The sequence below is a fragment of the Lithobates pipiens genome, unplaced genomic scaffold (assembly GCF_037356315.1).
Source record: "Lithobates pipiens isolate NorthernLeopardFrog02 unplaced genomic scaffold, aLitPip1_a1.2 Scaffold_28, whole genome shotgun sequence".
Taxonomy (NCBI): Eukaryota; Metazoa; Chordata; class Amphibia; order Anura; family Ranidae; genus Lithobates; species Lithobates pipiens.
Window position 1 is genome coordinate 68276893 of NW_027507789.1, and position 17023 is coordinate 68293915.

The 17023-nt window shown below is 45.6% G+C and overlaps 1 protein-coding gene across 3 annotated transcripts in view; it reads right to left on the bottom strand.

Annotated features, from left to right (window-relative positions):
• MLLT6 (MLLT6, PHD finger containing) overlaps positions 1-17023 on the bottom strand; it is a 348373-nt gene that overhangs the window by 166372 nt on the left and 164978 nt on the right. For 2 of the 3 annotated variants that reach the window (XM_077459376.1, XM_077459373.1), the window contains 3 exons: positions 4746-4875; positions 3156-3599; positions 2831-2979 (listed from right to left, as the gene is read on the bottom strand). In XM_077459376.1, coding sequence (XP_077315502.1) covers positions 2831-2979; positions 3156-3599; positions 4746-4875 — 723 coding nt within the window. The remainder of the gene's footprint in view (positions 1-2830; positions 2980-3155; positions 3600-4745; positions 4876-17023) is intronic. The other variant, XM_077459374.1, reaches the window with a different exon arrangement.

Consider the following 17023-nt stretch of genomic DNA (forward strand, 5'->3'; position numbering starts at 1 on the left):
TGCATGTACATTTGTTTTGAGAAAATGGAGCAAAAAAATGATATTATACTATATGTTTTTATTTGATTTAAATTTCCTATGATACTCTGCATCGTCAAGTGGCCAAACGTGGTATTTTTTGTTTTCTGTCAAGCATAGGAAACGGCATAATAACATTAGTTGTTTTTGCTGAGAATAAATGTACATCCACTTTCATTGGGTGAATTGCTATGCAAAAATTCATAAATGTGCCCCATAGTGATGCCTGTACATACCTTTAGATACCCTTTCCAGCTTCCTAGGTGACTCAAATCCTAGGAACCTGTAACATGAAAATTTGACCAATTCCTTCAGTAATGGCAGTTTGTCCTCTTTTGCTTTTCTACTAGTCAGCAAGGCTGCTAACTGGTTAACAATAATGCGTAGAAGGGGGCAAGAGGCAGGAAAGCTCCTGTTGACACTAAAGCCGCGTACACACGTAGCCGTCTGTCCGACGTACTTAGTCTGGCGGACTTCCCGCCAGACTGTCCGTCGGACTTTCCGAACGGGCTACTTGCCCACACACGGCACTTTTTCAGCAGACTAATACGGCGTACTAAGTCCGCCATACTATCCGCCCTACTTTTGAAATGAACGGACTCGCCCACACACGCGGAGGAAAGTCCGCTCATTTCGAGCGCGTCTCCAGGTAGACGGGGCCCGCGAAGGTGACGTCGCTGGCCCCGCCGCCTGGTATGGACTTAAAGAGGAAACCCCAATGCCGAAAAAAATCGGCGTGGGGGTCCCCCCCAAGTCCATAACAGACCCTTGTCCGAGCACGCTAACCGGCCAGCCAGGAAAGGGGGGGCGAGCGATCGCCCCCCCTCCTGAGCCGTACCAGGCCGCGTGCCCTCAACATGGGGGATGCCTTGGGGAAGGGGAGGCCGCACGGACTCCTCCGCTAGCAAAAGAGCTACAAGAAGATAGCGGAGGAGTCCGGCGAGAAGACCCCCGAAGACGGAAGACCCCCGGAGCTGTGCAATAAAGTATTTTATCTCGTGTGTTGTGTTTTTTTTGTACTTTCATTTTACAGGTGAATGGGTAGGGGTACATTGTACCCCATACTCATTCACATAGGGTGGGGGCCGGTATCCGGGGGCCCCCTTATTAAAGGGGGCTCCCGGATTCCGATAAGCCCCCCGCCCGCAGACCCCGACAACCAACGGCCAGGGTTGTCGGGAAGAGGCCCTTGTCCTCATCAACATGGGGACAAGGTGCTTTGGGGTGGGGGGGGGGGGCGCTCGCCCCCCCCTTTTCCTGGCCGGCCGGGTAGCACGCTCGGAGAAGGGTCTGTTGTGGACTTGGGGGGACCCCACGCCGATTTTTTTCGGCGTTGGGGTTCCCCTTTAAGTCCATACCAGGCGGCGGGGCCCGCGGCGTCTCCTTCGCGGGCCCCGCCTACCTGGAGACCCGCTCGAAATGAGCGGACTTTTCTCGGGGTGGGAAAAGTCCGCTCATTTCAAAAGTATGGCGGACTGGCATACACGCGGCCGGATTGTCCGCCGAAATGCGAGTCCGGCGGGAAGATTGGAGTGCAACACGGCATTCTAAGTCCGCCGTACTTTCGGGTCAAAAAAGTATGCCGGAGGCTACACACGGGGGGATTGTCCGGCGGACTTGAGTTTGCCGGACTTTTCCACCCGCTTGTTTGATCGTGTGTACGCGGCATAACAGGAAGTGCTGAAATTTGCATGGTACAGAACCTCAGAATTTAAACTGCCAGATAGGGCATCTGAAGGTATGTATGCCTTGCCTGTTCAGTACCATAATGTCACCAGAGTGATAGAAAATACCCATGGAACATGCTCTTTTAAAGCAAAACCAGAATCAATAAAAGCAACTTCAAGCAAAAAAATAAACATAGCATTTACTTCTGCCCTTTAACCACCTTACATTATGATATACATGGGAAAAAAGAATTCTAGCAGTAATTTAAAAAAAATGTGTTTAAAGATTGTAATTGGCTATTACCATTGGCACATTAGCAAATCATTCATGTTTGTATTCTGTGCTTCTGGGGCTATACTGCTAAATCAAGGTCAATTAGTTCAGTGTTCAGATTGTCTCAATACAATACACCATGTAGCCTAATTACTTTAATCAAGAATCAAAAAATAATATATGGCAGCTTACCAGTCCATAGGTGTGGTGGCTGCATTTGTTTTCAGCAAGAACAGAAATACCTACTGATCTTGTCAGAAATGCAGTGTAGCTTCCTGTGAACTCTACTGAAAGCCCAAACAATTGTATCTTCCATTCACACTATCTCCTGTAAACGACTAATTCCTTGCCCACTATGCAATGGAGATGAATAGAAGAAGACCCGTTGTTTCAAATGAAGAGAGCAACATGGGTGACAACCATGGCTCCCTGCAAAGACACAGTGGAGACAGTAAGCCTAGCCACCCTAAGGACAAGGTATGTTATTTGCAGGATTGACAGGTGAAAGTAAAGGGGGGGAAAAAGCCTAGAATTTTTTTTATAATCCAGTCACCATATCTACGGGCTGATAAAAGCAACATTAGCCCGGCATAACTTTCTTTGGGTATCACCTTTTCCTTGTCAAATGAACATAGGAAAAGAACACACTCTAAACACACTAAAAAATAAATAAAAAAAGTCACATGCAGTTTTTTCCCTCATGAATTTACAGATTTTTAATAAAGTAATGTAGAGCACATTATCTAATTGCAAAGTGCCTAAACCCACATCAGAATTCTGAGAATTCCAAGTGTGCACTTTTTACAGAGAAATTACGCTCTTGCAGTCAAATGCATTATGACTAGTGTCCATTACCACACTAATTTCTGACCTGTGTGGTAGAGGCTGTGGAAGAAGGGGTTATGGAGCAAGCTCTGCTGTACGGAGGAAGGGAGGTCTGATGAGACATGATACTGGAAGGGAGTGGGGTGCTGCACGCCGTCCTTACAGAGATGGGGTCCTTATTACTAGTATAGATACCTGAAAGGAGAAAGTCACATAATACCAGTGCGTAAAAAAGAAAAAACAACATAACCACATTGGGCTAATAATCCCATTATGAGTCAGTGTGTATTTATCATCAGCATGCTATAAAAGGGGCCACATGGATGGAAAGAATGAATATATACGCCCAAGCATTAGTATCATTACTTTACCTGAGGATAGCAGGGATGACTCCATGCTGACACTATGAAGAGTAGATTGATGTGGGTAATGCCGTGGAGGAAGAGGCAACGTGGAGGAGGACATGCTATGTGGTGGGTTGTTCTTACTCCCCCGGGGTCTTCCAGGACCATGCCTGCTTTTCTGGCTGCCTTTATGTTTCTTTTCTCGTGGGGGCTCAGTACCATCTCTGCTCCACTTCTGTTGTCTAGCTTCCCCAGAGGAAGGGTCCCATGGTCGGGCATGTGTTAAGGATTCACTAGAGAAGCGCATGATGGAACCAAAGCTGGAGAAGGTGAGTTCTGGAGGAGATGATGGTGTTGGCCTGGAGGATCTCCCTGTGTCTTCATCATCCTCTTCTTCATCCTCCTCCTCTTCCTCCTCCTGTTCTTCCAACTTGGGGAAAGTGACCAAATCAGGAGGAGAGGAAACACTACCTGCAGTGGGAAATCTAGTGAGAGAAGACTACTTCTACCCACAACAAGTGAAGGTGGAACATTTACAAATGTCTGAGACAGTCACTGCCCTAATCTGATATTTTAGGTATTTGTGGATGCTGAGTTATCACCCACAGTTTTTTCTTATCTTTTGGAAACTCCAGTGAGGAAATCTCCCTGCCAGATTTCTGAAATATAAGAAGCTGGTGGGTATTGGTTTAGGGGGACAGACCCTGCAAACATCTCTTCAATTCAATATTTTCATAATCAACTATACAAAAAAGTACAGAATTATGACATTGGTCATACAGTATATAACCAATACCTGTAAAGCTTGAAACACTTGGGCAGTGCATGGGTTAACTTCAGAGTAATAACTTTCATCTGTGTTGGAAGTGCTCAGAAAGAGAAAAGAAGAAAAAGGGGATAATCCCCTTATAGTATACATATGTGCCAAATGCTAGTATCTGTCAACTCTGGGAGTCAAATTTCAGTGGGTAAAGGTAGTGGTCATCTAGAACAGCAATTAAAGGGGTCATAAAGTCTATGCATTAAGGTGAAAAACCTACTGTGCTGCAGCTGCCTAAAGAGCCCCCCCTTTTTTTTACCTGAACCCAATCGTTCCAGCGATATGCACAAGCCCAGCGGCTCCAGCCACTCTCTCGGGTCCTCAGTGGATAGATTGATAGCAGAGGGAGCCATTGGCTCCCACTGCTGTCAATCATATCCAGTGACACAGGAGCAGGGGGCGGGGCCAAGTCCTGCTGTCTGTGTCAATGGAGACTTGTGAACGCGCCCTGCATGGATGCACCCAGGGAAAGTGGCTCTCCATGGGGGCACCTGATGAAGAGGAGGAGCCAGGAGCACTGCCGGGGCACCCCAGAACAGGAGGATCAGGGCTGCTCTGTGCAAAGCCCTTGCACAGAGCAGGTAAGTATAACATGTTTGTTATTAAAAAAAAAAAAAAAAAAAAAAAAAACCTTTACAATCACTTTAAATGAAAAATACAACAGAAAGAACAGTGACATGCAACTTCAGGCAGCTTGTTCTTACAGCGACACAGATATACAAGATAGGTCTTTTGTTTTGTTTTTTTATAACAAACCAGGAATAACAAATAACAGAGAAACATTTGTGATAAACTACCTGTAGAAGATGCACCGCTGGCTCCTGAGGCATTTTTTCCACTTCCGGCTTTGCGACCCCTGTGTCCATATGGTTTCTTGCCTTTTAACTCTGACCTTGTGACTTCCGGACTGTCAGCACTACTTTCATGCTGTATGGAATCAGAACACTATCTTAAAAAAAATTCAGTCATGACTGGGCAAAGAATATGATAGAAATACTCAGTCTTAACCACTTGATTAATGGGCACTTAAACTTCCCTCCTGCCCAGACCAATTTTCAGCTTTCAGCACTGTCACACTTTGAATGATAATTGCGCAGTCATACAACACTGTACTCATATGAAATTTTTATCATTTTTTTTCACACAAATTGAGCTTTCTTTTTGTGGTATTTAATCACCATTTGGGTTTTTAGTTTTTGATAAACAAACAAAAAAAAACAGAAATTTTTGAAAAAAACAAACATGTTTCATAGTTTGTTATAAAATTTTCCAAACGGGTAATTTTTCTACTGATACGTGGCACTGTGAGGTGACACTGTGGGCACTGATGGATGGTAATGTGGGCACTGGTATGTGGCGCTGGTGGCCACTGGTAGGTGGTGCTGGTGGGCACTGGTAGGTACCTTCAGGATCGGGACCTATGTCCCTCTCGCAGCCGCCGGAGATTACCGGCTTTGTTTACATCACATGATCAGCTGTCATTGACTGACAGCTGATCACGTGGTAAGGGGTCGGGATCGACCCCTTACTCTGATCTGTGATCAGGTAAGTGTCAAAGAGCGCACAGAGTTCAGCTATAGCATGGGCGGCAAGTGGTTAAAAGGAAGTATACAGTGGTTTTGTATACAATTTTGTAATTGTAGAAGAATTGGTTGGTATAAAAATGCCAGGGCAGTCCTTTTGACCAACAGGACGACAAATTGGACTATACCGGTACTTGATAATTAACAAAGGACAAGCTAATAAAATTTATACAATTTAATAAAGACAAAAAAGGAACAATTACAAACAATAATACATTACCACTTGCTTACTGGGCACTTAAACCCCCCTTATGCCCAGACCAATTTTCAGCTTTCAGCGCTGATGCCCTTTGAATGACAATTGAGCGGCCATACAACACTGTAGCCAAATGAAATTTTTATCATTTTTTTCCCCAAAAATAGAGCTTTCTTTTGGTGGTATTTAATTACAGCTGGGAGTTTTATTTTTTGCTAAACAAACAAAAAAAGATGCAAAATAAAAAATAAATAAAAAATCATGTTTAACCACTTCCCACCCGGCCAATGTATATATACGGCCGGGTGGGAGCCGCCTGCTCCTGATAGGACGTTCAGGAACGTCATTCAGGAGCAGCGGGATCGCGCGCGCGCGCGCCCGCGCAGCGGCGCGATCCCGATGTGCTCGTGTCACCCGGACACGGCACATCTCAGATCGGCAGGAGGGCTCTGTGATTGGCCCTCCTGATCACATGACGGCCGTGTCCAATCACGGCCGTCATGTGATGTAAACAAACAGCCGGTTGCTAGGCAATCGGCTCTCCTCTCCTCACACGGAAGTCACCGCTGAGAAGAGGAGAGCAGAACGCTGCAGCCGGCTGATGATCAGTGAGTATGGGCTGCTTTTCACAGCTTTTTACTCACTGATCATCAGTGTAGTGTAAACACACAACACACCACACAGTGAAAACACAGTCCCCACATATGTCCCCAAAACACACATGTCCCCAAAACATACATGTCCCCAAATAATAAAAACACATGTCCCTAATAATAAAAACATGTCCCCCACATATGTCCCACTAAAATCACATGTCCCAATGATTATCTGCACACATATGTACGTGATCACCTGCACACATATGTACATGATCATTTGCGTACATATGTCCGTGATCACACAAACCAATTATTATACACTTAACGGAATTTTTTTTACCAAAAACATGTAGCAGAATACATTTTGGCTTAAATTTATGACAAAATTTGATTTTATTGGATTTCTTTTCAAATAGAAAAAAGAAAATATTGTTTTTTTCCCAAATTTCCGCTTTTTTTGCGCTTATATCGCAAAAAAAAAAAAACGGAGTCGTGAATAAATAACACCAAAATAAAGCTCTATTTGTGCGAACAAAATGATAACAATTTCATTTGGGTACAGTGTAGCATGACCGCGCAATTGTCACTGAAAGCGCTAGAGCGATGAAAGCTGAAAATTGGGCTGGGAAGGAAGGGGGTGAAAATGCCCTGTATTGAAGTGGTTAATAGTTTGTTATAAAATTTTGCAAACAGGTCATTTTTCTCCTTCATTGAAGTGCGCTGATGAGGCTGCACTGGTGGGCACTGATAGGCTGCACTGGTGGGCACCGATAGGCATAGTTAAGGTGGCACTAATAGGCACAGATAAGGTGGCACCGATAGGCACAGATAAGGCAGTACTGATGGGCACAGATAAGGCGGCACTGATGGGCAAAGATGGGCACAGATACGATGGCACGGATGGGTGGCACTAAGGGGCACTGATAGGTACCACTGATAGATGGGACTGATGAGCACTGATAGGTGGCACTGCTGGGCACTGGTAGATGACACTGATGGGCACGGATATGTGGCACTAGGGTGCAGCACCATTGTTGAGGCAGATTGTGGGCACTGATGTGGCACTGATGTGTGGCACTGTGGGCACTGATGGGTGGCACTGATGGGGGGCACTTTTTAATTACTGAAGTGGCACTGGCAGGGGGCAGGTGGGCACTGGTAAGCTGGCCGTGATCGGGACTGATGTCCCGATCACGGCCACCGGTGATCGGCTCTTTTTTCTTCTCCTCGCGCTGTCAGGAAAAATAGCCGATTACCGGCTCCGTTGTATCACATGATCAGCTGTCATTGGCTGACAGCTGATCACGTGGTAAGGGGTCGGGATCGACCCCTTGTGCTTCGATCCATGATCAGGCGAGTCTCATAGACTCAACAAAATGTAAAACTTGCGCTTGGTGATAAATTAGTTGATATAGAAAAAATTTAAGATAAACAGCGGCTGAACACAAAAAACCAGATACTAGGTCTAAATAACAGAAATGTGAAAAACAGTGCAGCGCTTACTATGAATAAATGTGACTGAATACAATAAAGCAATTGATCAAAAAAAACTTCAGAACTGGTGATTCCAAAATTGAACATCAATAGTAAAAAATGTATATATATATATATATATATATTGTGCAATAAACAAAAAATTAAAAATTAATTGGTTGTTAAACCAAAAAAAAAAGATGTTACTCAAAATTGGTGTGAAAGCAAAAAATTGTTTGAACCACAACTTGTTGCTGAAAAACTCAAAAGTGAGAAAGTAAAAAATGTGAGACACAAAAATATGATGATGTGAAGCGAATCAAAAAATCAAAAAACAAATCAAAACAAGTCCCATGCCTTGAATAAGTGAAGTGATTTACAAGGCCCCAGACACGTGGAGATAAATGTTCATTAAGTGAAACATAAGTGAATAAAACGTTAAAGTTGATCACAGGTGTCTCTGGTGCAGGTGCTTGACCACGTAAATTCTTTCACTACAGCAACTTAAGTGAGTAATAAAGGCTTACCAGAGCAACCATTAGTGTGCGCGGATACGAACTCCCAAACGATTAGGATCGGACAAGATCGCTCCTCCGACACTCCTCATACAAACGGATGATTCGAATCGCCTTTGGGGGCGGGAAGGTAAAACCTAACCCACACCTTCGGATGTTCCTTGAACGTCGTCCGTTCCGGTCAGTTCGGAAATTTCAAATTGGCGTGTCACCTCCTCTGCTACTTCTTCCTGCAACGTCTTCTCTCTACTTCCTCCCGACTCACCTCTCACCTGGAACTTCCTGCCTGTAGCTGTCATAGACTCGCTGATCACAGAGAGCGTCGAGCGCGCCCCTCGCGCTCGTGCGTCAATAGACGTAGTCCTGGCAAAGGAGGTCCACGCTGTAGCCGTCATTTGGCTATAGCGTGGATCTCTAGTGGTTAAAATACACTCATATGTAAACCACAATTCATAAATTCCTAACGGGTTAACCCCAAGAAAGTTTCAAAGGAAAGGGGGTGCACAGGGTTTCCTCGACTAGTTTCGCGGAGGGGCCACTTCATCAGGAGGATGATCTATGGGATAAATACTACATTTAAATAAATCATGCAAAAAAGCGGAGCACAAAATCATCAGAAGTATTCATTTACAATATATATAGATTTTTATTAATACAAATAAGGAGATCAGCTCACCCCCACTATAGAGACAGGATGCAGACAGGAGGTTGCGTTACTTCCCCCGGTGGCGGACACGGGGGATTGGTTAGACAGGCTCTAATTGAAGAGAATTGCTCTTTATTTAGAATAATAATATAGACATACTGTATCGGTAAAAGTTTACACAATGGTGTAACTTGGTGGCCCAAACACCAATCAGTGAACGTAACAGCGAAGAAGGGGGAGAGACAAGAATTAGAATGGAGAGGGGAAGCGAAGTGGTAGGGAGAAGAAGGGGGGATGGAAGAAGGGGGGGAGAGGGAAAGGGGGAAAAAAGGAGAGAGGGGAAACAGGGGATAAGGAGAGGAAAGAAAAGCATGGGCAAGAGAGGAATGGGAAGGAGGAGAGAAAGGGGAAAAGATAGAAGGGAGTAAGAAAAGATGAGGGAAAAGGGAGGCCGGAGGAGAAAAGGAAGGGAAGGGAAACGAAAAACAGAGACGGGGTGGTGGACGAGAAGTGGGGACCCAGCGGGGAAAGACAAAAGGGGGGGAAAGGAATAGGGGGGGAAGGGAGAGGGAAGTGAAAAAAGAAATAAAAGGGGAACGGGGAGGGGGGAAAAATACAGGGGGAAGGGAATGGGGGAAGGTATGGATGGGGAAATGGGAGGGGAAGGGGAAAAAGAGGGGTGGAAAGGAACGAGAAAAAGGGGGAGGGGGGAAGAAAAGGGGGGGAGGGAGGAGAGGGCAGGGGAAGGAGAGAGTAGGAGGGTAACGGGAGCGTTTGAAGTGAACAGGAAGTGGAAGGAGGGATGTGTAAAAGAGGGAGTAAAGGGAAATGGAATATGTGTGCAATAAGAAAGATACCACACTTGTAAAATGAGAAATTATGGAGGATGTGAAGCTAGTGCTGGGAATCAGACTAGGAACTCACCGCCGGGGCCAGACTTTACCACCAGTACACAAGCTAATGCAAACACTTACCAAAACCATCAATGTAGCCTGACCAGAGTACAAGGGCTAAGGCAATATATCTGGATAAAGATGGCAAAAAGACTAGTGATAGCCAGTAGGAACTAGATACTCGTGCCGAAAAACAACGGCTGATGGATCTTATGTAGCTACAATGCTGAAGGACAAGCAGCTTTCAGGGTTGAGTCTATGAGATGAACATGTATACAGTGATACACCATCAGACATCAGTGCCAATGTAAAAGAGAGAGAGAAAAAACAAATAAATAAGGGACATACCCAGCACACCAGCATTCCGCCGGAATGATTACCTGGATCGTGCAGTGTTCACCCGCAGTAGCCCTTGGAGAGTCTGTAAACCCTACCCATTCACCGGTCTGTCCGACCGCTTAATAGGCTCCCCAACCCCTATGAGCGTCAGACACGCGCCGAAGGGACAGCGACGTCCGACGTCATGGGGTCAACCCCCATGAGCGTCAGACGCACGCCGAACAAACAGCGGTGTCCAACGTCATAGGGTCTGTTCCTCCACATTGCACCCCCCCTTTTCTCTTTCCCCGCTGGGTCCCCACGTCTCGTCCACCACCCCGTCTCTGTTTTTCGCTTCCCTTCCTTTTCCCTCATCTTTTCTTACTCCCTTCTATCTTTTCCCCTTTGTCTCCTCCTTCCCATTCCTCTCTTCCCCATGCTTTTCTTCCCTCTCCTTATACTCCGTTTCCCCTCTCTCCTTTCCCCCCCCCCTTCTTCTCCCTACCCCTTCGCTTCCCCTCTCCATTCTAGTTCTTGTCTCTCTCCCTTCATCGCTGTTACGTTCACTGATTGGTGTTTGGACCACCAAGTTACACCATTGTGTAAACTTTTACCAATAAAGTATGTCTATATTATTATTCTAAATAAAGAGCAATTCTCTTCAATTGGTGCCTGTCTAACCAATCCCCGTGTCCGCCACCGGGGGAAGTAACAGGTCCTCCTGTCTGCATCCTGTCTCTATAGTGGGGGTGAGCTGATCTCCTAATTTTTATTAATAAAAATCTATGTATATTGTAAATGAATACTTCTGATGATTTTGTGCTCCGCTTTTTTGTATGATTTAAATGTAGTATTTATCCCATAGATCATCCCCCTAATGAAGCGGCCCCTCCGTGAAACTAGTCGAGGAAACCCTGTGCACCCCCTTTCCTTTGAAACTTTCTCTGGGTTAACCCGTTAGGAATTCATGAATTGTGGTGTACATATGAGTGTACTTTAATGTATTATTTTTTGTTTGTAATTGTTCCTTTTTTGTCTTTATTAAATTGTATAAATTTTATTAGCTTGTCCTTTGTTAATTATCAAGTACCGGTATAGTCCAATTTGTCATCCCGTTAGTCAAAAGTGTTTGAGGGTTAGTGTGAGTGGCTGCCCTGGCATTTTTATACCAACCAATTCTTCTACATTATGAACTCTGGATGATGGTACGTGTACTTTATTTCCAATTTATGTGAACCTGAGGCTATACTCGTCTGTTGCAATTTTCTAATTGTGGTAATAAAAAGTTTATATTTTTTTCTGTCAGGCAGGTAAAAAACAATGGATTTTTGTACTTACTGTAAAATTAATTCCTTGAAGTTCATTAGGGGACATAGGATTCAGTTGTTCAGATACAGTTGGGTTGTATTGTTGACTTCAGGAGAAACTGGACAATGGCAAACAAGAAACCAATGGCCAGCCAGAGATAACCCTTCCCACTCCCATAATGCTTTGGTTTTGTAGAAAAGCAGTACTAGGAGTAGATCCCAAACATAGATGGTTGGAACCTGTAATCCTTAATGAAATGTAAGAAACACATTTCACAGTACATCCAAAAATCATGTCTTCTTTCTAATTAAAGAAAACCAGATTCAGGCATTCAGCTACAACTGGTCCAACTAAGAGGTGGACAACATAAACAAAACACCAACAGACCCATATTACAAAAGAGTAAAAACTGGGGCAGGCTGCAGTTCAAAGAACCCCCTGAAGCAACTTAAAGTGGTTGTAAAGCTCAGTGTCAGGGAACTCACCATACGTATGCCCGTCCCCGTATAGCGACAGTTTCCCTTCGTTCCAGGCGGCATGCGCGGTGTCCCCGTCAGAGGCGTACGAATTCCAGGACGAACGGACGTATGCTAATCCGAACACGTGGACGTACGCCAATCCGAACACGTGGACGTACGCCAATCCGAACACGCGAAGACACCCGCGCAAACTGAACGGATGTACGTATTCACGCACGGACGGCCACTTCCACCAATCCTGGCTCACTCCCCTCTATATAAACAGGATCCTGGCCTGACATCAGTGCTGGATCGTCTTCAGCTACTCCTGTAGACCCGATCGTTGCTCCTGTGACCTTGCTCCTGTGACCTTGCTCCTGTGACCCTTGTTCCTGTGACCCGTTCCTGACACCCGCTCTTTGGATACCCTGTGCTACTATCTCCTGGACTACCTTTGACCCCGGCTTGGACTTCGACTTTGGCTTGTCTCCTGAATCTGTACCTCGTTTGCTTGCACGTTGCAGACCCTTGCTTGTTCCTGATTACGCACCTGCCTCCTGTTATTGTACCGCATTGCCTGCCAGTTGCCGACCTTGCCTGTTACAGACACGCAGTGCTTCCTGCACACCTGCTGATCTTCCGGTGCCTACCTACGTGACCAGTCAACATCTCTTCTACCGTGAGGACCCAGCATCTCCAAGGTCTGCTACTTCCACCTTCAGGCACCTGCACCCTTTCGTGTCCTCACGCTCCCTGTCCCCATCCTCAGGGGCGTGGAGACCGGAACCGTGTGAGAGGCCACCCTCAGCAGTCTGACTCCACTGTAAGGTACGTGACAGTACGATCCAGCAAGAAACATGGAGTCAGACAGGGGGGCCTCACCTTTGGAAGCTCTGTGCCAACAAATCTCTGCCCTTACCCAAGCAGTTCAAGGCCTGCAGGATGGTTACCATCAACTCGAGCAGAGGGTGGAGACATTAACTCCAAACACTACTGCCTCCCAAGGGGCTACAGCATCTCGGTCCGCCAGTCCGGCAACCCCAGCATCCATGCCTGCAATAGTGGTGCCATCCCCGGAGCCTCGAGTTCCTACTCCAGAGCGATTTTCCGGAGATCGCAGCAAATTCCGTGCTTTTCGTAATGCATGCCAACTATACTTCCTGCTACAGCCTCGCACCTTCTCCTTGGAAAGCACAAAAGTAGGGTTCATCGTCTCCTTGCTTCTGGGGGAACCTCAGACCTGGGCCCATCGCCTCTTGGAACAGGCCAGCCCTTTACTTGATACCATGGACTCTTTTCTGGATGAGATGGCTAAATTATACGACGATCCTCAGCGTGCCACAACTGCTGAGGCCAGTCTCCATGCCCTGCGACAGGGTCGCAGACCTGTAGAGGATTATGTGACGGACTTTAGGCGGTGGAGTTCTGACACTCAATGGAACGACGCCGCCCTATGTTACCAATTCCGCATCGGATTGTCCGAATCATTAAAAGACGAATTGGCCCGTATCGAAGTTCCCAGTTCTTTGGAAGACCTCATACAGGTATCGATCCAAATTGACCGCCGTCTTAGGGAACGGAGGTCTGAAAGAGTTGGCCAGTTTCGCCCCACTTGGATGTTACCCAAGGCTCCGAATTATCCTCCTGCTTCCACACCTGCTCCCATTTCCGAAGCTCCAGAGCCAATGCAATTAGGGCTACTTCGCTCACTATTGTCTCCTGAAGAGAAGCTACGCCGGCGCCAGAATAACCTTTGCCTTTACTGCGGGGAAACTGGTCACTATGCGAATACATGTCCAAATAAGATTCGTAAGTTCAAAGACTCACCTCTTGTATCCAATGCATTACCTCTGACAAAATCAATTCATATAGCTGTTCCCTTTTCCTTACAGCTTCCAGGAGGAACACTCCAGGTCCAAGCTATAATTGATTCGGGCGCCTGTAGTTGCTTCATTGACCATACTCTCATTCTACAACACAACATTCCATTGGTACCCAAGCAACGCCAACTTTCTATAAGGTTAGCAGATGGATCCAACATCAGATCAGGTCCTATTACCCATGAGACTCAGCCACTACTTGCCAACATTCTATCCGATCACCAAGAATTAATCTGCCTGGATGTCATTTCTTCACCACTCTTCCCAATTATTTTAGGAATGCCATGGCTACAAGCCCATAATCCCCAAATAAACTGGATAACCGGTGAGGTCGTGTTTCGATCCACTTACTGCCTCCAAAATTGTGTCAGGACCTCAAACCACCTGGTTCCGGTCATTGCCTGTTCGGGTTCTACATCTGAGCTCCAGAGGTTGGTCCCAGTCACATACCACAGATTCCTGGACGTGTTTGACAAAAGAAAGGCAGACACACTCCCTCCTCATCGGGTCTACGATTGCCCAATCGAGTTACTACCTGGAGCCGAAATTCCATTCGGGAGGATATTCCCTCTATCGGAACCTGAACTCCTGGTCCTCAAAGAATACATCAATGAGAACCTCAAGAAAGGATTTATTCGACATTCCTCTTCCCCAGCCGGTGCTGGAATATTTTTCGTTGAAAAGAAAGATCATTCGCTCCGCCCATGTGTGGATTACAGGGATTTAAATAAAGTGACGATTAAAAATCGCTACCCCCTTCCATTGATTCCAGAATTATTCCAGAGACTTCGATCAGCCAAAATATTTACGAAACTGGATTTACGAGGGGCCTATAATCTAATCAGAATCTGTAAGGGGGACGAATGGAAAACGGCCTTTCGGACACGTTTTGGCCACTTTGAGTACCTGGTCATGCCATTCGGACTCTGCAACGCACCAGCTACTTTTCAACATTTTGTTAATGACATTTTCAGGGACTTTTTGGATTTGTTTGTAATTGTTTATTTAGATGACATTTTGGTATTTTCAGACTCTCTAGAAACCCATCGTGACCATGTGAAACAAGTTCTCCTGAGGTTAAGACAACATGGGCTCTACGCCAAGGCCGAGAAGTGCGAATTCGAGCGACGGACCATTCACTTTCTGGGTCTGGTAATATCAACGGAGGGAATAGAGATGGATCCTCAAAAGGTTTCAGCCATTTTATCCTGGCCACCTCCAACTGATAAGAAAGGGGTACAGCGCTTCATTGGATTCTCTAATTTTTATAGAAAGTTTATTAAAAACGTTTCCAGTGTTATAGCTCCCATCACGCAACTCACCAGCAAACAAAACCGCTTCCGATGGTCCATCGAGGCCCAAGCTGCGTTCGACAAACTAAAAGGGTTATTCACGTCGGCCCCAATACTCAAACACCCTGATCCTGCTCTACCTTACACTCTGGAAGTGGACGCTTCAGAGAACGCTGTAGGCGCCATCCTGTCCCAACGCCAAGGACCTAAATCATTAATGCATCCTGTAGCATTCTTTTCCAAAAAACTAAATACGTCAGAAAAGAACTACGATGTGGGAGATCGGGAACTCCTGGCAATCAAACTGGCTTTAGAAGAATGGCGGTACCTACTTGAGGGGGCAACACATCCAGTATTAATTTTTACAGATCATAAAAATTTGGAATATCTCAGAACAGCTAAGCGTCTCAGGCCCCGGCAGGCAAGATGGGCTCTCTTCTTCTCCCGTTTTAATTTTCACATAACCTACAGACCAGGATCCAAGAACAGTAAACCCGACGCATTATCCCGTATGTTCTCTGAAACCGAAGCCTCATCCCCTCCGGACACCATTTTGCAAGCCGGGAACTTTCTGTTAACACAAACCAGTTTTCTGTCACAGGTTCGGCAGTCGTTTCAAGGTGCATCAGTCCCTCCAGATATTAACCTCCAAGAAAAAGATGGTCTTCTCTGGCGAGGAAGTAAACTATTCATTCCTCAAAACCTTCGCACCTCCGTTCTACAGGCTTGTCATGACTATCCCCTGGCGGGTCACAAGACGATAAATTTAGTTCAAAGGCATTTCTGGTGGCCAAACCTTGCGAAAGACTGCAGGAACTATGTTAGCTCTTGTTCAACCTGCCTCCGGAATAAAAACAGCAAGAATAAAGCTTGGGGATTGTTGAGGCCATTACCTATCCCTGAAAGACCATGGGATAAGATCGCAATGGACTTTATTGTTGAGCTTCCCCCCTCTGAAGGATTCTCCTCTATCTTCGTGGTGGTGGATCGCTTTTCCAAAATGGCACATTTCATCCCCATGAAGGGAACTCCATCTGCAACCGAGACAGCCAGAGTATTCATTAAAGAAATTGTCAGACTCCATGGAATTCCCGGTGATATTGTCTCTGATCGTGGAGTCCAATTCACGTCAAAATTTTGGAAATCATTATGTGAAGCTCTGGGTATCAAGTTAAATTTCTCTTCAGCCTACCATCCCCAAACAAACGGGCAGACTGAACGCACTAATCAAACGTTAGAACAATATTTACGTTGTTTCACTTCTTTTTCTCAGGAGGATTGGGCTTCGTTACTACCCTTGGCAGAATTTGCATTTAACAACTCTACTCATTCCGCCACAAACCAGTCACCATTTTACTCCAACTATGGGTTTCATCCCTCCTTCCTGCCAACATCCTTACCGGATTCTCCTGTACCAGCCGTCCAGGATAGGCTGAATTTCTTTGTTATCAACAATCAGGTACTTAAAGAAACCCTCTCTAAGGCTCAGGAGGACGATAAAAAAAATTTTGACAGGAAGAGAAGGGGGGAATTGGATTTAAAAATCGGTGATCGTGTGTGGCTGTCAACTGCAAACCTGAAACTGGCGTGTCCCTCTAAAAAATTCAGACCCAGATATTTGGGACCTTTTCCAATTAAGAAGAAAATTAATTCAGTAGCCTATGAACTTGAACTTCCCGGCTCATTTAAAATCCATCCTGTATTTCACACTTCTCTACTTAAGCCTGATGTACCTAATTCCTTTCCAGGTCAGGAGTTAAGCCCTCCAGAAGCTATATTGGTAGACGGGGAGGAGGAGTTTGAAATCAAAGCCATTCTGGATTACAGGAAGCGTCAAGGACAAAACCAGTACTTGATTAAGTGGAAAGGCTTTGGCCCTGAAGAAAATTCCTGGGAACCCGAAGCAAATCTTCA